Source organism: Vanellus vanellus (genome assembly GCF_965231255.1).
Source record: "Vanellus vanellus genome assembly, chromosome: 6".
Classification (NCBI taxonomy): Eukaryota; Metazoa; Chordata; class Aves; order Charadriiformes; family Charadriidae; genus Vanellus; species Vanellus vanellus.
This window is the reverse complement of record NC_138911.1, coordinates 41,197,917-41,221,661: the sequence shown is the minus strand read 5'-3', so window position 1 is coordinate 41,221,661 and position 23,745 is coordinate 41,197,917. Positions and strand designations below refer to the sequence as shown.

The following is a 23,745-nucleotide window of genomic DNA, read 5'->3' as shown; positions in this document are numbered from 1 at the left end:
CTTCCATATAGTTCAGCCATATGAGCAATTCTGTATGAAGCTGCCTGGTTATGTATTTTGGTACTACTGGATGTGAAGCAGCTGCCTTGTGGAGTTTACCATTTAAACTGAAACTTGGCATAAGCTTGCTCTCTACTAAGGAAGACAGCAATCAAACTAGTAATGTGCTGTGACAATCATGACAAACATTCAGCAAGTCTCTGTGTTTCTTTTTTGTATTTATGTTGCCATTTCACTTACATTTAGGCTGCATACTCTCTGGGGCAAGGATCGGGCTTTTACTGTGCTTGCACAATTATATGCTTTGACTGGTTATGAACCAGGATAAAGGTCACAACAGACGGTGCACATACGTGGTAATACAAACACCAAATGATAATAAATCTTTGCCTTTTCTGAGTATCTTTTAGTTGTTCGATCTACTTCCTTGCAAATGACCTCCTCAATAGAAGACAACATCGATTCAGTGGTAAAGGTTGACTGAAATAATCAAGTAACATGGTGAAACACAACAGAAAAGAATAAAGCTCTATGGAATTAGGGCGCAAAGACAGTGGCCTTTATCAGAAAGGCAGTAAAGAGAAGAAAAGTAAAGGATTGCAAAGGAACACCAAATAGAACTATTAATGGTAGATGGCCACAGGAACAACATTACGGACAGTAGACTTCTGGGACAAAAAGAAGACTGAGAATAGAAGTAAATATTTAAGGTCCACACAGGAACTCAGACTGAGATTTTTAGGCAGATTATTTTAGACATCTCACGTTAAACAAATGCACCTGAATCCTCTGTACCACCAGAAAGATACTGCAGTTGTCAAGGAGAAGGTGACAAGATTACAGCTCAAACTACTGACCAGAACTTCAGTGGGAAAGGGAAGCGGAGGGCTATGGAGTCGCCATGCTCTATGCTTGAGGAGTCTGTTCAAATAGGTGGCTCAAGGCTCCACACAGCAGCCTCAAGACAGAGAAGAGCACCTCAATAATGAACTTGCAGTAACATGTAAGGAGGGGCTGAATAACCAACCCTTCACCTGCAGAAGAGCTCCTGCATAATTAGCTGCAGCTGTTAATCTCGTATCCTCAGTTTCTTGAGGGTCCCTACACACCCTGAGGCCCCTGCAGCGTCCTAACAGGAGCATCACAACAGAAGCTTTATTTTTGCGGCATTAAACTATATTTTCAGTTGACCCATGGGCCGAAAGGAAGCTGAAACGGAGGGAGAGTATGACCCCGCTCCCTACGGCCACGGCAGATGGGCACCGCTCACCTCCCGGGCCCGCGCCAGCCCCTCCCCGGGGGGCCATTTCCACACCACGGCGGCACCTGCGACCGCGTCCCGGAGCCCGGGACCACGGCGGGGCCGGGCCCCCTCGGCAAGAGCTGCGGCCAGAGGCCTCGGGAGCCCCGCTGCCCCGGGCCCGCTGCTGCAGAGGCAATCGAGCGGCATCCCAGCGGCCGCCGCGGTGCGAGGAGGGAGAAGGCCGCCGTCCCGTTGCCGGGCGACCCGAGCCGGGAGAGAGGGCGCGAATCCCCCGGCGGAGGCGAGGAGACGCCCCCGTCCCGCCCCGGGGTCCCGCCGAAGGAAGGGCGGGCGTGCGGGCGGCAGGGAGGGATGCAGGCAGGAGCCCCCGGCCGCAGCGTGAGGCCCACCCTCCCTCCCCACAGCTCCGGGAAGGGCAGCCGCCGCGCCACGCCGCCGGCGGGAAGACGCTTACCTGTCTGCTTCTCCCGGATACCGGCCGCCATTTTCCTGCCCCGCCAGCCCGGCCGCGGCGCGGCGCCCCGCCACGCCCACCGCCGCGTACGCAGCCGCCGGCCGACGTGGCGGCCCGTACGGCGGCGGGAGGCGGGTCTCGGACGCCCCCCCGCCTCGGTCGCCCCTCCCCTGGGCAGCGCCAGCTGCGGGGCTCCACCGCCCGGTGCGTCCAGGCGGGGGCGGCCGGCCCCGACCCCCTCCCCTGGCGGTAGCTGCGGCACAGCTCTGCGCCCTCCGGGCCCCGGCGCGGGGGGGGGGGAGAGGCGGTGCCCTCCAACCACCCACCCCCCCTCTGGAGCCCGAATGAAGAAACGTTATCTTACGGTGGAAAATTTGTGCCTTTGCTTCTAGAGGTAAAACACATTAAATCACCAAAATAAAAACGCTGAAGAATGTTACGCGTTTATTCCAGCAGATATTTAACCCTTTATCACACTTCGAGCATATACATAACTGTTATTTCCCAGAGTCAGCGATTATGTCAGTGCTGATGTTACACCCGTCAAGTATAATGTTGCCTGAAGATGGAAAATTTCAGGCACTGATCCCGCAGTTCAAGTTAGAACTAAAAGCATTTACAAAATTACACTTTCTTGGGTAATATTCTACTTAAAAAAAAGTTTTAAAAGAACCTTGTTTATGCCATAGAAAAAGGACAGGGTTGCATTGGTTTTTTTACAAACTAATATTTTGACAATGATACTCTGTATACATATGATTTGAAATGTAACAAGCTTTTTCATTTTCTTTTATTCAACTAGCAATTCCCTTCAGTAAAAAAGTAAAATGCTTTACCCTATAATACAGAATCAAGATAAACTTTAAAAGCGTATTTTGTAGCCTCCAGTGTTGCATTTCCTTCTGTTTGAATGAGAATTTCTTCATACCATTTTCAAAATGCACGTGTAGAATATCAGTATGAATTAAGAACCAATACTCCACTCTACATTTTGAATATACCTCTCAAAAATCCTCAAGTCTTCCAATCCTAAAACTGAAGAGCTTAATGAAGTAAAAGCTGCAGAACAAGATTATTTAGACCATAAATACAAACTGATATCAGTATCTTCTCCTTTTTGACTATATTTCATTCATAAACCAGTTAAGAATGCTAACAGCTTTTTCTAGTAAGCATCCTTTGCATGGGTGAAAGCAAGTCACAGAAATTTCTTATCCCTTGGGTTTTCAGACATAGATCTGAAATACTTGAGGTTGTGGGGTTTTTTGTGCCCTTTTTTTTTTTTTAAATATATATGCTTTATCAAGGAGACCACACTATAAGCACTAATACTAATCTATTATTGTTACCTAGAAAGTGATCACTTTAGAAAAATAAATAGCTTATTTGATATGCTAATTCCAGATGGAAACTTAAGGTTTGATGCAGAAACTGCAGGGCCAAAAAGTCAGACAGGACTGCAATAGTTCTCTTGTGGCCCTCATAAATCTTATAAAAGTTGTAACTTCTATAAAAATATATTTAATACACAACAGCTAATGCATATGCAATTATTCTCCTTGTGTTGCAGAAACACAGAAAGTAAGCAATTTCCCTAATTTCCAGGTGTGGTGCAGGTTAAAGCTTATGTAAAATGAAAACTACCTGGTAACATTGCACTTCAGGACCTGCTGTAGCAATTTAATTAAAAGCCTGGTGGTCATTATAGTTACAGAAATTGTTCTTACAGTTTACAAACAAAAGAGACCTTTCCGTGTTTTGATGGACTGGAAGTCTGCTTATTCAATGGAATTTCAATGAACAGTTAAGAGTAAATTTAGGATTGGTCTATATAAATGCCAAAAATGAGTAGTGGAGAGGGAGTAGCTACTCCATAGTAGCATTTGGGAATACAACTTGAGTATATCAAGGATTATATTAGAATGCCTAGATAGAGCTGATCAAACCAACAAGAACGGAAAAATAACTTGTCCTGAATGTGTACATCGTTATTAGAAAATGGGAACAAGTCCCGTGTAAGAAAAATCTTTCCAAGCAGTATTAGCGACCAGAGGATTTTACAAATTTCATGTTTTGATATAGCATTGTATAGCAGAGAGTTTTAAAGTTAACTTAAGATTTCTCTTAAAGCTGATAAATAGGTTAGTTGTACATTTATATAAAACCTACCAACTGCTGAATTCAAAACTATTAAGCAATAAAAGGCGTGAACCCTATTTCTGTCCCAGATACTTTTTGAAGCCTTATATTCACATTACCATATTATTACTTTCTCCACTGAAGGTTTTAAAATGCAGTCTATTTAGTTTCAAGTTCTAAACCATTCCCCTTGCCACTGCAGGTACCAAAAGTCTAAGAATTGTCCTTTAAAATTATCTACACTCTGCTTGCTACTTCCATAAGTTCTTTATTTCCTATACAGAAAAATAACATAATATTACAGAAGACATTTATCTCTAACTAGTCAAGAAAAAGGAATACTGCACTGGGTACACTACTCATTCTTATAATACTCTATCTGCAGGAGAATGCATTGCTATATTTTACAAATATGAACATACAACATGAATCCTTATTATGCAAATAAATTTGCAAACAATCTTCCTTATAATGGTAACAGACCATTCTGAAGGGTAAGAATACAAAAACGTTATTGGCAGTATGACATTAAAAAATTATGCAAAGACGACAAACATGGAATATTATTGGAGGGGGAAAAAAAAAAAAAAAAAAAACAAAAAACAAACAAGAGAATGAGAAAATGCTTAGTATATAGGCAAGTCAAATGACATTCTCCAAGAGCTCATACATTTGTTTTAAAGGGGACTTTAATATGCTTTTGGCCCAGAACCAGAAAAACACCACTAGCCCTGCCTTAATTTCAAATATTCTTAAATTTCTAATGACAGAACTTTTATGAGATTAGATTGTTTTAGCTATATGAAAAGTAGTGAGAAATGCCTGATATAAGCCTTGCAATAATTTACTTAAAGACTTTGAAATAATAATTAAAAATAATTAAAAACAAGTGACATGCACGCTTTTGTTACCCAGTGATGGAAATAGGTCTGTATAAAAAAAGATTAGCACCTCTAAGCTGTAGCAGTTTAAGAAAGATTCAAAATACCTGCATATTGTTAAATTAACTATGTAATTTAAATACCCATCTGCCTCTATGTCTTTAACCCTTTATAAGCATAGTCTCAAATTTAGGGAGTCTTGACTGCCACTTCCACGGTTCTTGAGTTGCAATACACTGCTGTGTAATTAGCATTTAACAATACAATTTGTTAATTACAGGAATACTTGCAATGAACCATAAACCAGAACTTGAAACCAGATTGGTTTGGACTATTGTGTTTTTTTTTTTTGAAGCACCTACCATTTATAATTTACTTTCTTGCCAAGGCATTCAAAGGTAAAGCAATCCTGCTTGTATTTTCAAGTTCTATTAATAAAAAGTACAATTACTTTTCAGTAATTTGAAGAATGTGTGTATATATATAGATACATATATCTACATATATCTATAGCACAACCTATATTTGGGACATAGTATAGGTGGTCAAACTGTTGGGGGGGGAAAGTAATTTCAAATTTTGAAAAAACCTGTACTTAGATGCCCTGTTAGTTTCATAGTTTTAGCATTAGTAACATTAAAGTGTTACCATGTAGGAATTTCACTACTTATCTTTTATGGCTTAATGGTATTTATACAAATACCGCAGAATTGAAATATATTTCATACAGCTGAAGTTGCTCAGAATGCACCTACCATTGAACAGGAAGAGTTTAGACTAAAAGCTAGAAACATGTCAGGCACGGACAAGTTGATGGTAGACTGCCTTTAGTTTAACAAATAGTTTTAGTGCATATTCCTATGAAAATACTGACTTCCATGGGAGACAAAGTAACATGTTCTAAAGAGCAACAAATTCTTACGCTTTCATACTCAACAACATTAAATCTAACCTTTATATTTCATTTTGAAAGACCACTTATTATTGCATATTCAAAATGTGCTTCTAGTTTTTACTGTTTTGGCTATATGTATAATTAAAACCTAACATATAACAGTAGAATGCAGAAACATGTGCAAATGTCAAAGATTTTGTTCAACAACAGAAACTCAAATTCAACCAGATTTTGTTTCTTGCACCTTATTATTTTGCCTAGGTTTTCTCCAGACCTTAATTATATTTTAATGCACAAACCACAATGACCTTAAAACTCCCAAGTTTCTTAACTTTCATAGGTTTGTATGAATCATCAAGACAAAAACAATTACTGAAGAAAATATACATGCAACAACTGAAGAACTGCATCAGTTTAACTTGAGACAAAGCTTTACAGCAGTTATCTTCAAGATGTAGCTGATTTGACTTTGATAAATAAGTTACTGAAGTATGTAATACCATCAACATACTTACCTGTGGGAAATAGCTAGAATGTTAACGTTCGGTAACATTGCATACCTGTCTACAGCAAAAGTAGACATTTACAGTACTTCTGTAGGAAACTGCTGATTGTTAAAGCGAACTTCAAACAGGAACGTGATTCAACAGATAAAGTGTATTTTCATTTTTCATTTTTCTTCTCACAAGATTACTACTCTTAGCATATCTTTGGAGGGAAAAGGCCGAGAGCATGCTGTCTAAAAATACAGTAGCAATGTGCAAGCAGACATTTCTGCAGAAAACTGAAGTTTCCAACATCCAGTTTAGTAGCAAAAATATTTATTCTCTTTCAACTCTTAGTGTGTTTCTGATGGTGAACTCCATTTTATTTTTAAACTGCTCATATGTCTTTGTTATAGGGAGCTCTAAGCAATTAAGGAGTCTGTTTCCAATGGGATACCTTATATGCAAAAATTTAATAGTAGGTTCAGGATCAAAACCAATGGGTGGTATAGAAGAAGAGCCTGTTACAAAGAGCAGAATATCCTCCAATGTCACTACTGACTCACCACCTAAAAAAAATAGGATTGGATGGTATCAATTATTGACTATTACCCATAAACATCATCCTGCATGTTAACTGTTAGAGGAAAAAAACCCTGAAATCAGGAAACCCCAGATCAATATGCTAAATGAATACGCAGTTGTATGGCCAAATAAGAAAAGTTTTAGCAAGAAAAACCCACTTGGATTAGTTCTGAAAAGATTTAAGTTAATAGAAAAAAAACCCCACAACTCATTTGCAAGAAGAGAAACCACCGTTTTCTATCTTTTTTTGAGACACACACTATCTAATATTTTCACAGAAAAGCTGAAGAGAGGTGATTAAGTTATTTTTTTCTATCACTCAGGGTTTTAAGGTTTTTTTTTGGTGGGTTTGTTAGGTTTTGCTTGTTTGTTTGTTTGTGATCCGCCCTCCCCCAAAAAACTCACAGGAGTTCTTGTACTAATCCTTCAGATGTTTACCCCTCTTAAGTTTGATTATAACTGGGCAACAGTTTTAGAAATTATAGTTAGTAAGGAAGAGGGGAAAGAAGAAACAATTAAGAACTGACAGTGACCTCAAAACCTTCATTTATTTACTCTACTGAACTCTAAAGACCAAACCCTGTATGTATACTAGCAGCTAAGTACTCGGAACAAGGAATGGGGAAAAGAAAAAAAAACACCAAACTTACTTACTTTCCACATCTTGCAAATAACCAATCCAAAAATCAGCACCTTCAACTTTATTTACATCTGGTGAGGAATGGATTGTGAAGAGATCACAAATAGTTTCTGCTGAAAGTCGTTCAGGTTTGTGGCACAGTATACTAGAGAACGCATCCGGATGCATTTGCATTTTCTCTAGCACACCAAGAGTTTTCAAACCTTGCCTAAAACTAGGAGGGGGAAGAAATAAAAAAAAAAAGCCACACCAATAAGCATGCATCAGAAAGCCAATAGATAACTAATTGTACTCTGCATTTTATAAAGCTGTAATACTGGACATAATAAAAGTTTTCCCATCTACAGTCTCCAACTCTTGTCAATAAGGTGTACATAGTGGCCTCATTTTATGTTAATCTTGGAAAATGCTTTTAATTCTCATTTTAACAATGTAAGTGTTTCTGTGGAGCTTTTTGGGCAGATAAAAGAAACAGCAGTGATACGCAGAAATTAACTTTATTTCCTGGTACTTGACTGCATGAGCATGGTTTACTTTAAAATTTTATGTAAGAACATAGTGAATTTCTTTTTTTACAGACAGCCTTTAAGAAAACAGTTTAAATTCCTTGTCCCTAGGCAGAATGAGGTATCTTAAAGGATAGCCTTCACTTGGCTTCTGTAGTCTGCATATGTTTACATGCTATTATTTCTCCCAGTGGCAAATTCAGCTAACAGTATCTGGGGCTGCATTAGGAATCATGGTGCCAGCAAGTCAAGGGAGGCGATTCTTTCCCTCTGCTCAGCACCAGTAAAGCCACACTTGGGTGTGCTGTGTCCAGTTCTAAGCTCCCCAGTATGAGATGTAGACATACTGGAGAGAGCCCAGCAGAGGGCCGCTAGGATGACTAAGGGACTGGAGCATAATCCTGTAAGAAAAGGCTGAGAAGGCTGGGACTGTTCAGCCTGGAGAAGGCTTAGGTGGAATCTCAATGTGTAGAAGCACCTGAAGGGACTGTGCAAACTCATCAAATCAGAGCCAGGCTCTTTTCAGTGGCACCCTGTGACAGGACCAGAGGCAATGGGCACAAACTGAAAACACAGTGTTCTGTCTGAACATCAGGAAACACTTTGTTACTTCGAGGGTGACTGAGCACAGGCACAGGTTGCCCAGAGGGGTTGTTGAGTCTCCAACCATGGAGAAATTCAAAACCTGTCTAGACATGGTCCTGGGCAACTGGTTCTAGGTGGCCTGGCTCGAGCACGGGGTCGTGGACAAGATGATTTCCAGAAGTCCCTTCCAACCTATGCACCAACCCAAGTCTGTGGTTTAATTAAGTATTTAAAAACAAACAAACAAACAAACCACAACACACAAAAAACCACACACAACATAAAACAGCTCTGCAGGTTGAAAAAACTTCACTAGTTACTCTGTGCTGAAGAAGAACATTTCAAGCAACTGGCTTTACAGTTTAACAACATTAAATCAGAATTAAAATTTTACTTAAGTTGTTTACTCATAATTTCTTTGATAGATAGGCTGAATCAGTAAAATTCAGAATAATTATGTTAAAAGTCTACAGTCAATGGTATAGAACGTTAACAGGTAAAGGGACTAACTCTTTACTTACTCTCAGTCCTCGATACTGACAAGCAAATTCTTGCTGTACTCACTTTTGTACATTTTAAGCCCATCTCCAGAAATGCATAAAACCACATTCTCCCATAAACAAACAGGCTACTTATTTATTACCCTTTCACTTTTTAACTGACTAGTCTTAAAATATGATACAGATTGGTCAAATATGCCAGAGGACCTTGACTAAAAGACTAATTACGCTCAACTTTGTTAAAAAATCCTCACATTGAAAATTAGTTTTTCATAGCTCTTAGAGATTCAGTTGATTCAAATTTGTCAAATATAACACCATAAATGTGTTAAGTATAAATCCAACTATACTTGGAAAAATTAGCATCCAATGCCTTTTTTCAGAGCAGATGAAGAATGCAAATTGGAAGTAAGGTCAGAGACCAACCAAAAAAATAGTCAACGACTGCAACTTTCCCAGCTATTGGAAGTCATCGCTACCTCACAGAAACACCAATGCAATACTTACATTCTAAGTAGGCCAACTTACACTTGTGCACATTAATGGCCTCCTAATGGCACACACGAACTACTTAATTAGAACTCTGGAAAACTCATTTAAATTCTAAACATATGTTTAACACTTCTAAAATTTAAAGATTCTAAATTTGAGCAATTCCGAATTCAAAATGAACATAAGCTAGAGAAATTTAGTAGTGCAAAGGTCTTTGCCATCCTATAGTTTACAACTGTGAATATGCCCTCTTCATAAGGTTGAAAAAGGAATGTGGTCAAGGAAAAGTGGAACAGAGCAGATACGTAGAGCAATAATTTCAGTCTTCCAGAGTTAACTAACTAGTTAACAGTTGCTACTTAATCCAGTGAAAATTACAGTACATTTCATTGATTTAAATGGAGAGTAAGTAAGAGTATGCGAAAGTTAGTTTTAGTAACATATTATTTAGTATTTCAGTGAAGGAAAAATCCAGGAAGCTTGAAAACTCAAACAAAACAAACCTTTCTAAGGGTGAAATAATTCTCTTGATTACATGATAGATCAATATGTCATTCACCAGCATATTCTTATCACACAAAGATGTTATAGGTCTTAAACATCCAGCAGCAGCAAGGAATTCGTAACAGTCGTGTATTGCAGACTGTAGGCCGGACAGACTATTTGCATATTTTATCTGTATCAGAAGATAAAAGTTAGGAATTTGTTTACTACATGCATGTGTATATATATATAAAAATATAAGTTTTTTAATTTGAACTGAAGTTATATGCAATAAGCCCTTATTTATCTCCAAATATAGTCTTGAACAAGAATTTGCCAATAAGTTTAGTTTTATTTACCATTTTTATTGTTCGTGCTACATCAACATCAGCAACATCTTCCAAAGCTGGCTTCACATTCTCTGGACCATAGACGAGACAATTGAACAGTGTTTTGGAAAAGAAACAAGGAGATGGGCCACCGTGAACCAAAGAAACTGCAATCATTCTACCAGCTTCAAAATAAAGATTCTCTTTTACAGCTGCAAATGAAATAAAAATATATTTACTATATATGCATAGAAGTCATTTGTAATCCTTAATTTTTTTATAGAAAAATCTCATAATGCAATTCCTTCCTACTTTAGGAGATGTAACTAATGAGGTTTGCCATCTCCTGTTGGTTGAAACAATAAGACCGGTATTTTTTTATACAGGAGTACCATATTCTTTTACTCCAGCTCTTCAGCCACTATCAAGGTTTGGGAGGAGATGTAAGTTCCTCTTCCACTTTGTACCCAATGCACATTTAACTCTGAAGCATAAGAACTCAAAGAACCTAACTTTGGGTCAGCATGCTATCAGAGATAACATTCTAGAAATGTTCTTTTGAGGAAAGGAAAATAAGAAACAGAGAAAGTGAGTCAGAAAGAAAGAAATTAACTTCTAGAGAAAAAGTACATTAATTAATATGTTGTATTTTTTCCTTGGTTGCCATCAACTTTTCCAACTAAATTTTTTGGTTTTGTTAATCTGCACCCCATTTCCCTTTAGAATTCAAAAGCAAAAAAATTCCAAAAACCAATTTCTATCCATCAGGACTATAACTGTGAACTGGCAATCATACTGGCTGAATATTTAAAAGCCTTTCAAATTACACAGTTATTAATGTACTTTTGAACAAAGCATTTACCTTGAAAATCAAGGGACAAGTTCTTTGCATAAGAGCCCTCAAACAATGATGAATTCTGAAGGTGAAGCATTAATAACTGAAAGAAATGGTGTTTTGATGCAGCAGAAGTTTCTGTCTTTGATCTATTTCTGCAGTTTGTGAACTTTATTTCAATGGTGTTTGTCGGACTGAAGTTGCGCTGCCTAAATCCTTTTAAAGCACTATTCCAGATCTTTTCTGCATTGATGTTAAGCCTTGTGGGTTTTGTATTAACTTGTAGCTTTAACTCCTTCAGTATATTAGAAACTTCCCTTCTTTGCTGTCTTAAATGCCTACAAGAAAATTGCATGTATTTTCAGATTAAATCTATGATTCATAATTAGCAGCAATTATACAGCAAACATCTTAAAATCTCTTAAGAAAAACACCTCTTTAAACACTTTGGTACATTTAGGTATTGCCTAAATTATATCAGTAAAATATTTGGTGTAGATTCTTCAAATTTTTAACTCTGTTGTGGCAAATTTTAAAGTACGTCTAAGAACTAGAAAAAATGAGGTAGAAATAATTACCTGGCATAGAATGAACAGTTATTTTCTTAATTCAATTACACAGACATAGTACCTAACAATTCTCACACCATCATGTTACATTTGAAAAATGTGAAACAAGTGAGAAGTTGAAGAGCTTACCATGTTTGTGTTAGAGATGTTTTGCAACTAAATTAGAATACACTGTCAACTATTCAATAATACTTAATCTTTGTCACTATAATTAAAAATACATTTGAGCAGGGAGAAATGTTGCAGTTCTAATTTAAAAAAAAAAAAATCAAGACACCAGTCTAAATAAGGCTCCTGCCTTGTTTTCTAACTTGCAACTAAATGGACATGTCTAATTTGAAGAAAGTAATCAGGATTCTTTTTATTCCCTTTTCTAAAGAACAGCTAGCCTTGCTTTGTGAAGGACAAATATGCGTTTCTGGATTTTAATTCCCTCACTACCTAACCTAAAAAATCTCAATAGGGATCATTCTTTTCTCCTCACCCCCCTTTAGCATTTAGAAACAGCAGGAGCCTTTATCAAGTTGACTTCAGCTCTTCAGTGTACTCATTCAATTTTTTCAGTGACTACATACACACACACAAATATATATAGCCACTATATACATACACACACACACACCATGTTCTGTAGGAAATATGGTATAAAGCCATGTGCTAGATTACTCTTCAACGTAAAAAAATAGAAGAAAGTACTTTTTCCTCAGGGAACAGTTCCTGTTTGACATCAGTGGAGATAAGGACATCGTCACTCTGTTGGATGCTGGAAGTTCTAGGTGTGAGCAGGGTGACAAGTTGTTCTGGCACATTATCTTTGGTGATCTATAAGCCAAAACAGTATTTTAAGAAGAGATACAATTGAAGAATGCACAAACACTTCTTATTTTAAGGGAGCAATATAATTTCCCCCTATTTCAGTACTGAATCTCATTTGTATGTTCATTTACAGTAAGTCTATCGGTGCCTGAACTGTAATTAAAATACAGGATTATTTTTTAATTATGTGGTGGTTTTAGGATCTATTTTTATTTGCATCCCATACATGAGGTGGAAATCCTGACTGATACAATAACTAAAAACCTTAAAATAGTAGTTTCTACAAACTTGAGAAGTTTTTATTCAAGCAGAGGAAAACATTATTTACATAAACATCTCCAAGCTAGATATCTAGTACACTATTAACATGGAAAAAATACTGATAAACAACCTTAACTTTACATTTTGCTGTTTGTACATTCGAAGTTACCTCTAAATTGTTAAGATTCTTTTAACGAGGATCTAATTTTATCAAACTAAAAACTGGTTTACATGCCACTGAATGTGAATAACTATAGCAAATTTACAGAGTTCATGGCTTACTCAGAAAACTTCAATCCCTAAACTTTACTCCAATTTTATTCAATTTGCAATTTAATGCGAGAAGTTTATCCTATGGAATAAGCCATCAACTGCTCATGTTTAAATATTATTTTATGTTGAAATTAGTCTCTGCTTGAAAACAGAAAATTACACACTGGAGAAGAAAATTGCGTTGAGATCCAGGTGACTGCCGAGGGCACTTTGGAGATGGCTCTTCCAGCAAACAAGTTGTCCCATCTGTCTTTTCAGAGGTAGCCCAAGAACGCTTTTTCTGTTTGCTATAGTTCCCTGTATGATTAAATTATATTAGTGAATTTGCTAGCTCTAAAATAAAATGATAAATTATAACACACTGTAAGAAGTCACTGTCACATCCTTAACTTTACCTGATTTTGCTAAGATACTTCTGCACTCCATGCACTCCCAGTTTTGCTCCCATGACTTCATAGATGAACATGCCAAATGAGTTCCACGGGAACCACAACACTGACAACGCTTTATTTCCCACTTACTAAAATTAAAAACTCACGTACTTAGAATTAGACAGAAGAATGAAGGTAGTTAAAGCAAAGAATATTCAGCAGTAAGCATAATCCAGACAATAAACTAACAAAGTATAACTTTATCAATCTGGTAGGACTGTGTATAATCAAGGGGAACTTTCTTCAGACAAGATGTACTCACAATTTCCAGCTGCAGTAATAAAAAACATAAGCTACCCATGTGACCACACCTTGTATTGAAAGGGGCTATGAGTTAGTTTGCTCCCCTGCCTTGAAGTCAATAGCTTGCAGCCAACAATTTCTAATCTTTCTAGCCAGCAACATCCTCTGCATTTTACGGGTATTCATCATTCAGCTTTTCCAAATGGTAAATTTTTTAAAGGAGCATATCTGATTGTGCTTACACATTCTGAATAAGACTCTACACCAATGGCAGTGTTTAAATATGTTCGGTTTTTGTCTAGATTTCTTCAATTTTGCCTAAACGTAAAATGGAACAATGTGACTGATAATAGTTCAAATACTGGAAGCCTAAAGTACCACTCTTAAAGTAAATCTTGAGGTGCACATGAATTAACTAAGTAATGTTTGGTCAAATCTGTACAAAGCAAAGTTAATATCTACAGACAGTAAACTACCACAGTACTACAGAAACAAGTTGTCAAAGTGGAATCTCTGACAGCTTTGAGCCTACTCATGCCAATGGAAGATATACATTTCAGAAGCACACAAATAAAACAAGAAAGAATGCAGAAAATGAACTTGCTTAATTTTTGATTAACAAGTGGTAGAGCAGAAAAAAGCCTTTTACATGATAATTCAAGCCTCTCTTTAAGCTATAAGCAATATTCTAGCTGACGTGCATGCAGAGGGATAGCTCGCAGCTAGGTTGATTTTAGATTGATTTTACACAGCTAGTTAATTTTCAGCTAAGTGTAGTACTGTAATGAATTTCTTATAAGGTATTAAGTATTCTAACAATTATTAAATTGTCAAATTAAGCTTTGAATGAAGATACATAACATTAATTTAGGCACATGCTATTCTACGTGTTATGTGGATGTACAAATTCTACTTCACTTCTGTATCAAATGAGAACAAGGACAAGAACTGATAATCAATTGGTTTGGTTTTCTTGGCTTTTTAAACTTGATTAAATTAGAAAAAAATAGTATTGAAATATTATGATTACAGGGAGTAAGACAAACATTTTATTTGGACACGTTCTCTTGTCTTGACATTAAAACCTGATGCTGAAAAGTATTAAAAGCGTTTAAATAAATAATTAAAAAAGCCACTAAAGAACTATTCCATCCTACGTTATATCTTCCTGCAAAAGTGTCATACCTGTCAGGTTCATTATAGTCTCTTCCTTTCTTGCAGAGACATTTTTTAATGTCACAGTGTTGATAACATTGCAGTAGGTCTTGATATGCGTTCTCTTCAAGTTCCCAAGATGCATCCCTATAAACGAGGCAGAAGATCTGTTACTACAACTGTATTTCCGATTGTTTAAATACGTTACTCTGTCTTCGGAAAAGATGTATGTAATAATCACATGAAGATATTTCAATCGTGTAATGTTCTAGGCAACACCTAGAGAACTGAGAGGTGTAAGAAAAAAAGTCTAAGAACAAGAATAATACTGTAAATCACACACTTTTTCTTCTATACAGTTAATTTGATTAAAGTATTTATTATTTTTCGCATGACCTCAGTGCATGTTTGCTCTGTTTCATATTATTCCCCTTTCTCTCTCACAGCAGACATGGGTATTTGTTTTGGCACAGTCTATTCAAGTTACCACTGAAAGTGGTCTCATGAAAAGTAACTCAGAATTTTCCAGGCCAGTACGGCAAAGTTCATCAAGTACTTTGACTCTTCTTCCTCTCCAAAATCTTGAGTTTCCGTCTCTGGAGAGAATTAATGTCTCTGAAGAGACTAATAGTTATTAAAGACTAATACTTCTAACAAAGAATCATCATTCTGATCACTGCCTGTCTTATTTTGAGCCCCAACAAATGGTGGAAACTTAGGAAAAACAGCTCACAATTAAGAAGCAGTTGTTATACTAAACATATCCTTAGCAGTCTCTTGCAAGAAGATGGAAGCTGTGTGGCTGAGCAATCAGTTGATTATAATACTGTCTGGACAGAAATTCAGATAATTTAAAAACTTGAGCAAAGAAAATACCCTTCTCAGCAACCTCTATGTTAACGCAAAATTATTTAAGTGTTTTGATCTTTTAAATAGGTCCCTGGTTGAATCACGGCATTAAAAAAAAGTGACTTTTCAGAGCTTTCTGCTTAATGTTTGCAACAACTAAATTGGCATTTGACAATTTTTATGCATAACTAAAAGGAAACAGGCTACTCCTTACCAAACCAAACAATTCTACCAATGAAGGCAGAACTGAGGTTTCACATAATAATAAATGCAGTTCTACAGAATAAATAAAAAATGGTTTTAACACCCTATCAAAGTTTTTATAGAGGAGTGATTACTTACAAAATTACTTACTTTTCTGGAATGTGTATGCCCATTCTCAACATTTCTTTCTGAAATTTGTCCTTGTTATTACATACTGAGCACCTAAAGAAAAATATCCCAGCACTCAAAGCTTGATACTGCGTCAAGAAAAAAAAAAAAAAAACACAACAAAAAACCAAACCGATTATTGAATTACTACCATCTTTAGGATGCCAATAAATAATGCCTTAATATCTATAAACATTACATTCATGGATACTGTCTTGACATGGATTTTAAAGCTGACATCAATCCTGATGTCACTTGACATTGAAGCAAATGGCGAGTGTCTTCTCTTCCTTTAAAGGACAAGAGCTTGCATACTAGAATCAGGTTCTTAAACAAATGCACGATCCTTTTCAGTCAACCTCTCCAGATCTAGAATGTATTTATAAGAACCAACTTATAACTTTTTCCAGCTCTGGACTCAGGCAGAGAACAGATGATGGATGACATTTTTAGCATTTAGATTCTGCACATAATGGCTTGCAAGAAGGCAACTACCTAGGTTGGACTTCAGTTCCTAAAAATAACTAAAGCCATGAAGTGTATCACATGTGCAGAAACATGGGGTGGGGACAAAAAATTAATAGTGTAAAAAAAAAAAATAAAATCTTTCTTGTAAGACCCATCTCAAACCCACAATTTTAGCATTGTCTTTCAGACCTAGTTTATTTCCATACCCACTACCTGCATTAAGCAATATTACGCTATTTTAAGCAACTGTTCCATTATTTTTTTTGAACACAACAGAAATGTGACCTAGATGCAAAGAGAAAAGAAAAGGAGAACCTGTGTTACCTGCAAGCATTCTCGATGAAACCAAGCGTTTTTACAGCAAGGGCTTTTCAATACAGTGTACATGGGAAGCTGTTCAATCAAATCCAGGCATATTGTACACTGTGAAGTTCCTCTAGATTCTTCATCCAGAAACTTTTGGACTGGTTTATGTTCCCAACAGTAAGATCTAAAAATAATAATTTAAGGTTCCCTTATCAAACCAACATTTTAAGAACAGTCCTTATAAAATTTGAGGATAGCAAAATTATATCTGTTGTATCAGTTTTTTATGAATAAATGCTGTGCAACAAGCTAAAAAGACGGACGTGTACTGGTTTTGGCTGGGATAGAGTAACTGTTACACATGACGAAGCCTTGCTTTCTTGGAAATAGCTGAACACCTGCCTGCCAATGGCAAGTAGTAAATGAATTCCTTATTTTGCTTTGCTTGCACATGCAGCTGTTGCTGTACCTATTAAACTGTCTTTATCTCAACCCATAAGTTTTTTCACTTTTAACTTTCTGATCTTCTCCCCATTCCACTGGGAATGGTGAGCAACAGGCTGTGTAGTGCTCTGCTGTCTATCAGGTTTAAACCACAACACACATGTAAACAAATTACGTATCTAACAAAGCAAGTCAATAGAACAATAGTAAGGAAGAAGCTTGTTGCCAACTGATGCTCTGTAAATTAGAGAGATCATATACCCCTTTTTCCTCTCACAACTTTTTTTGGTCCAAATAGCGCATTTCCTGTCCTCAGAACCTCAAGTTCTGCCTATATTTCAGTGTTACCATGATGTTAAAAGAGCAATTTTGACTTTGCATGTTGATTCTGCAGAGTCTGGGTAGTGTGCTAAATTTTATAATTTAGCACATTTAAAAAAAATAAGACAGCCAAGAAATGCAGCTCTAGAACAAACCCTTCTGCAACCGCATTATTTCTACATGTGCTTGACTTAATATGAGTTGTTTATTTAAGAAGTTAAAGTGCCTGTCAGACTTCAATCCACACACCCTACACACTCAGCTTACTGTAGGCAGAATAAAACTGTTATCAAATGCACTCAGGAGTATTTTGACTACACCCAAGATGCTGGACAGATGATAGTAAAAAAATAAAGTATTTTTTAGACATTTGATATTAAGCCCATTTCTCCCGCAGTCCGTCTCTAATAAGCAGATCTAGAAGCCTTGTGCTTTGAAATACAACAGAATGGCATAGTCTGTTTTGACTGCTGAGGTAGGCAGCCAAACCATTGCCATTTCAACAAAGGCACAGGAAGCAGGCCAACAAAAAACTAAACCGAACCATTCTGTAGTTTATTTCAGAGTTTAGGATTTAACGCTTAATTTTATAAACAATTTAACCACTTGTAGAAACATTAAATTATATCTTTAAAAGTGTTGAGAATTTAGTTTATAGGTACTAGGTATGCAATATAACTGCTTGGCCTTCATGTTTTCCACAAATCAGGTATTTTTTTTCTTAGATAACCCGGATGTCATTTATAATTAACAGCCTATCCAATGAGAAGCCAAGAAAACAAATCACCTCCTCCTGTATAAATACAATGAATCAAAAATGAAAAAGCTACGGAACCCCAGAACTTACCTGAAGTCTTCCATGAACTGGAAAATACATTCTTTTTGTATCCCACAAGGAAAATGGTAACTTCGTTTGCATTTGGGAGCTACACACCCAATTGAAGCACCCTTTTTCTTACAGATATTACATTTCTAGGAATAATTAATTTTAGAAATAACAGAATATTAATATCTGAAGTCCAAGTAAAATTACAGGAATTAAACTAATAGAAAAATTATAAAGTGTGTAAGAAAGAATATTGGCCAATAGATTGTAACAGTGACAAGACTATTGTTTTAGCTGTATTTCAAAGAGTAAAGATATATAGTTATTTCAGACTTTGATTATGTATTATTTTATATGCATGTTGACATCTGACACATAAGCCAAAATATAAGTTATTTTACCAGTACCTATAGTTTAGTTGCATCTATAAAATTATAGATCAGCTTAAGGCTCAGCACAATGTCATGAGGTATTATGCATGTGTAATTTGTTCTTATTCATTTACGTACAACATACCCACAAAATAAAAATATTAGCAAACTTCTGCAGATTTTATTGTCCTTTGTGGTTTCCATGAATCCAATTTACTTGTTACTTAAATGTAAAAAAAATTGAGATGCTTGAATGGGCTCAGCACACTGCCCACTGGAGAATGAAAACAAACCCCACAGGCAATACTAAGTGCACTTAAAAGCTAGGGTTTGTTCATTGTAAATACCAAAGACTTCATTCTTACCAGTTTTGCAGCTCTATTTACTTCTTTTCTAATATCCGTGATTAAGAATCCATATACACCTTCATCTTCTTCCCCTCTCTGCCAGATGCCACTTGACATCAACTATGAAAACAAATTATTTTAAAACATTCACCTACCTAAATATTTAAAATTACCTGCATTGTGTTTGTAAAGTAAGAGAGACTAGTCTAACAAAGCTTGTGTACAAACATTTTAATGATTAAAAAACTGATCCAAAACTTCTTTTTGCTTGATATGACACAATAGGGAATAGTAACCAGTAACATGAAAATAAATATTTCATAACATCAAAGTCTTATGTAATACTGTAGAGGCTAAGGTGGCATAACCTTCTTTTTTGAAGTGTACAGACTATTCAGATAATTGTCAAACAATTACTTTAAGCATATAAAGCTTTAGAGGAAGTAAAATTAAATTAGTTTAGTTAATGTGAATGACGATTGTGCTGTGGAGATAATGAAGCACAGTAGGAAGTATCTGTACTGAAGTGCACCCTGAGAGCAAAAGTAATTCACTTTAGATGAGAATTAAAACAGAATCAAGTAACTAGGCAAGTCAGAAAAGCCTGATGATAATTTAGATTAAAGTTACTTAGTAAGGCAGTCACATTACAAACTTCACATAACTAGTTTCACAACTTGATGCCTCCTACATTCTTTACAATCTCATTTCATACTTCTCATTTTATAATTTCAGCACCGCACTGTTTTCTAACTACAGTTTTATCAGTATTTTAGTCAATAAATGTAAAATCTTATACCAAAACCAATTAAGAACATTTTTTTTCCAAATGTGAGACATTTAGCAAAGAAAAATGAAACTGCACCACTAACTGACCTCTTTCTAGAGGAAATCTCTTCTTATATAATATTCACTATATTTAAGTAAAATCATGGGGGTTGGTTTGGTTGTTTGTTTTTAAAAAGAAGCAGGGACCAAACCTAAAAGATGACTGCAGGAAGCCCACAGTAAAATATCTTATAAATCATAAGGCTCAGTGTTGCAAGCATGTTCTTTCCTAGCTGTTCTGCGCCATTGGGAAAGGACTTTTTCCTATTATTTCACATGGCCTTATGTACGAGACAAAATTATTATGAACAGACCTAAATTTCCTTCCAGCTGCTTAAAATTTCTTTCAGAAAAACAAAACGTATCTTTATGTAACTTCAGAAAACCTTCACTCTGCCTAGTCTTTAAAGGATTCAATATCCAACCTATTAAGCCATCTGCAATCAACACAATCTTTAAAAAGCTGGTTGAGACAAAAACCAAAGAAACAACCCCCCCCAAATTGTTCCTGATATTCTTGAGACTGTTTTTTTTAACTTGGTAAAAAATTTCAAACTGTATTTATTAATAAATAAAACCAACATTTTTTTTTTAAGTAGTCATATTATTCTAAAGATCTGAAAAAATTTAGAGTATGAAAGGTAGTTTAAGCATACCTTTAAAAACATGAATCTTGGAAAGCGTTAAGTGTGATAACAAAAGATACTCAACTGTAGTTTCTATCCATAGCTTTGTTCAAATTATGAGCTTTTACTAAATAGTGATACTGTAGCCATATATGATCAGTAGGGTACATCTTACTAAACTGAAAAGTACGACTATTTCTTAAGTCTTTTCTGTGTCCTATGTAATGTCAGAGAATAACTCATAGTCTAACAAGAACACATGAGAAATGTAGAGAAAAGTTGTCTTTTTTTTCCTCTTTTTCCACAAGGGGTGGAATTTTCACTTTCCAAATTTTAAAACAACACTTCTCTTATAGAGGCAAATATGTAGGTGCAATCTGTTCCCTTTCCCTTTACATATACCTTCATTGCTACAATAGGTTAGGAGAATTAACTAAGTAATTAATCTAAATGGATCATGAACATAATTTAGCTTTGAATAAAGGCTTGTTGGGATGTGCTTATTTCATCTGCTGCACCTGACAAGTACAAGCCTTCAAGGCTGCAAGTTAAAACTGACAGTTCAAGCTGTTACAAAAACAGTTTGTTACTATTTAATACTTGTTGCATTTACTTTTTTTTCTAGTGAAAACAGAAAAGCTCCAAGATCAAAAGCCCATACTTACCAAACAGTAATAATGAACAGTGAGGTTGTATGCCACATAGGTCCTTTTTTCCCCATACTTTTCGGGGCAGTCATCTGCCCGTCCACAGAGAACACAGACTAAAATACAGAATCATATTTACAATCACAGTGAATGTACTAGAATTACTATGGGTGTAGTTACTGCTGTAGAACAGTAACTTTCATCACTTTTAATCACATGCATCTTGAAGTAGGTTACTGGGTAAAGGAAAGTAGATACCACAATCCTTAATGTTGAATTCCATAGTAAATACAGAAGAGGGTACTATTTGTTCCTCCTCTAGTTGCTAAACAAAATACTTCACCAGTTCCACCTGCCTGCCGATTCAGGAGAGGGCTATCACCCAAGCTAAATTCACAAGCCAAAACACCTAAAGATAATTATCAAATGACCAACAATGTCCAGATGCGTGTGAAATATGTCATGTAATTGTTTTAGTACTGTACATAAAGACATCACCATATTAGAATCCATGGAGCAATTTATCTGTTTCTTTGTATACATACGCAATAATATTCTAACATCAAGAACAGTCATAGTAGTGACAAGACTAGAGGTACTGCTTCAGCCTAAGAAAGTCTTGAATGACATCTCAAACACAGCTGTGTTTGATTTGGCAGCTGAATTCCCAAGGATACTTTCTTAAAACATCTGCAGAAAAGACTATTTTTAAATATTCCAATTACAGCAAACAAATACAAGGCAGCTTAAAAGTTATTTCTTTTTCATTCCCTGAGTCAAGTGGTTCTAACACAATTTGATTACTGAAAATCCACCTGTTTTTTGAACCCAAATAAAGCAGGTTGATTGGTACTATATACATATGCAGATTAAATATAACTATTTAATACAAACTTTACTTACGTGGACTTTGAATGTCAAAATTACTGTTTTTACTCATCCTGAGTTCTTCTGGCTGTCTGTCATGAAAAAGAAATGAGGTGTTAAATATGTCTAGTGCATTAACAATGACCATTATATACCGCTTTTTTTTAAATATAAAATAAAACGTAAAACACCCAAACCAAACTCAGTTAAGTAAAATTGGGATCAAGAACAAAAGAACATTATAATTAACTGTTATTGTGAGAGATAGGGGTTCGGAAAGCAGGATGCAAATGTTCAGAAAAAATATTCCCAGACCAATTAAACATGCAGCAACTTTTAACTATTTCCCCAAACTATCAAGATATTTTGGTTTCAAAAGAGAACATAAAAAACTCCAATGCAACAGCTAATTATGTATAGACTTAATTGTACAGAAGGGTTTGTAGTTATTTTAAACATTAAAAATAATGATCCAAGGACAACCAAGGAAGTGGCAGTGACTCCTTCTACTCAAATAAAGATTGTATCAACGTGAGGAACTTGGAAGAAAAAATTAACTGGGTAGAATAGCGACACAACTATGAAGATAGTCTCTGTTGTTTGGAGAAAGTGCAGGATCCTGGCCTAGTCAAAGAAATCCTGATCTAAGACCAAAAAAAGAAAAAAAAAAATGGTGAGGAATCCAAACCAGGGACAAGCATACAGGGGAATTTACACCATTTAGAACTATGTGTTTTACATTCTGAAGTGGAGAGAAATGTATTTAGAAACATTGACTGAACCCACATTTCTTCCAAACATCCCGTGCCCCTAAAAATTAGATCCCCAAGATACATTAATATGGATATACCGGGAGCTAGCCTTTACTGCGTGCCACACCATGCATTCCCAGCCCACCTTGGAGAAAAATTAGAAAATATACGTTTCTTCACCACAACACTAAGATGATTATTCTTTCTGTAGTGCAAAGTAGAACCCTTTTTAGGAACATATCTGTAGATCTTTGACTTGCCTTCTCTTAGGACGCTGAAGAAAGCATTACAAAAGTTTTGCAAGACAAGAATCACGGGTCACTGCCGGCAGATCCATGCTTGACCTCACAGGAGGGCGGACAACTGTCTTCACGCTCCGAAGCGAGCAGAGAGGCAGCCGGTAATAAATCCAACGTCCAAAACAGAAGCCTGACAGACTCTGAGCTATCGGAGTTTCTGTATTTACAGTTTAGATGACTGCCGGGTACAGGCTTCAGGAACAAACCTCAGGCTAATCCAAACTATTGCAAATAAAGTACTGCAGCCATTTTACTTGACTTTTAGGAAAGGAGTTGTATTGAGAAAGAGGAAAAAAAAAAGAGGAGGCAGAAGTCTCAGACATAAGGCAACTGATCTACGCCACTGCGCTTGTTTAGAGAACCGGAGGAGTTGTACACAAAAGACCTTTGCCAGAAAACGGCCTAAAAGGAAAACAAACAAAAAATAAACAACACCGCAACCAAGCTAGGTCAAGAGGCACTTAAGAACGCACGCTGTACCGACACTCGGATGAAATAACTGCTTCCAGGTTCTAGTTTTCCCAGAAACACACTTCCCTCTTTCTAAATTACAAAAAAGAAATATACTTAATCGGGTACAGAGGGAGCAAAAGACAAGCAC

At 36.4% G+C, this 23,745-nt stretch overlaps 2 protein-coding genes across 2 annotated transcripts in view; both read right to left on the bottom strand.

Annotated features, from left to right (window-relative positions):
- SCFD1 (sec1 family domain containing 1) overlaps positions 1-1,761 on the bottom strand; it is a 56,163-nt gene extending 54,402 nt beyond the window's left edge. Inside the window, exon 1 of the mRNA XM_082485585.1 lies at positions 1,719-1,761. Coding sequence (XP_082341711.1) covers positions 1,719-1,749 — 31 coding nt within the window. The 5' untranslated portion in view covers positions 1,750-1,761. The remainder of the gene's footprint in view (positions 1-1,718) is intronic.
- Positions 1,762-5,875: 4,114 nt separating this feature from the next.
- On the bottom strand, positions 5,876-22,181 carry G2E3 (G2/M-phase specific E3 ubiquitin protein ligase). Its single transcript, XM_082484761.1, has 15 exons — positions 22,130-22,181; positions 21,245-21,342; positions 19,144-19,245; positions 18,429-18,553; positions 16,835-17,000; positions 16,025-16,131; positions 14,852-14,968; positions 13,388-13,512; positions 13,157-13,289; positions 12,339-12,464; positions 11,101-11,411; positions 10,269-10,450; positions 9,930-10,102; positions 7,358-7,557; positions 5,876-6,687 (listed from the first exon to the last, which is right to left on the bottom strand). The coding sequence occupies exons 1-15, from the start codon at positions 22,164-22,166 to the stop codon at positions 6,455-6,457; spliced, it is 2,235 nt and encodes a 744-aa protein (XP_082340887.1). The 5' UTR covers positions 22,167-22,181; the 3' UTR covers positions 5,876-6,454.
- Positions 22,182-23,745: the final 1,564 nt, after the last annotated feature.

Bases quoted from the DNA above. Each gene is read 5' to 3' on its own strand.
- G2E3 (XM_082484761.1), bottom strand. From the start codon at position 22,166: ATGAGTAAAAACAGTAATTTTGACATTCAAAGTCCAC. The intron at 17,001-18,428 runs GTAAGTTCTGGG...TATTATTTTTAG, and splicing joins CAGTTCATGGAAGACTTCAG to ATCTTACTGTTGGGAACATA. The intron at 14,969-16,024 runs GTAAGTAATTTT...CCTCGTTTATAG, and splicing joins GGCATACACATTCCAGAAAA to GGATGCATCTTGGGAACTTG.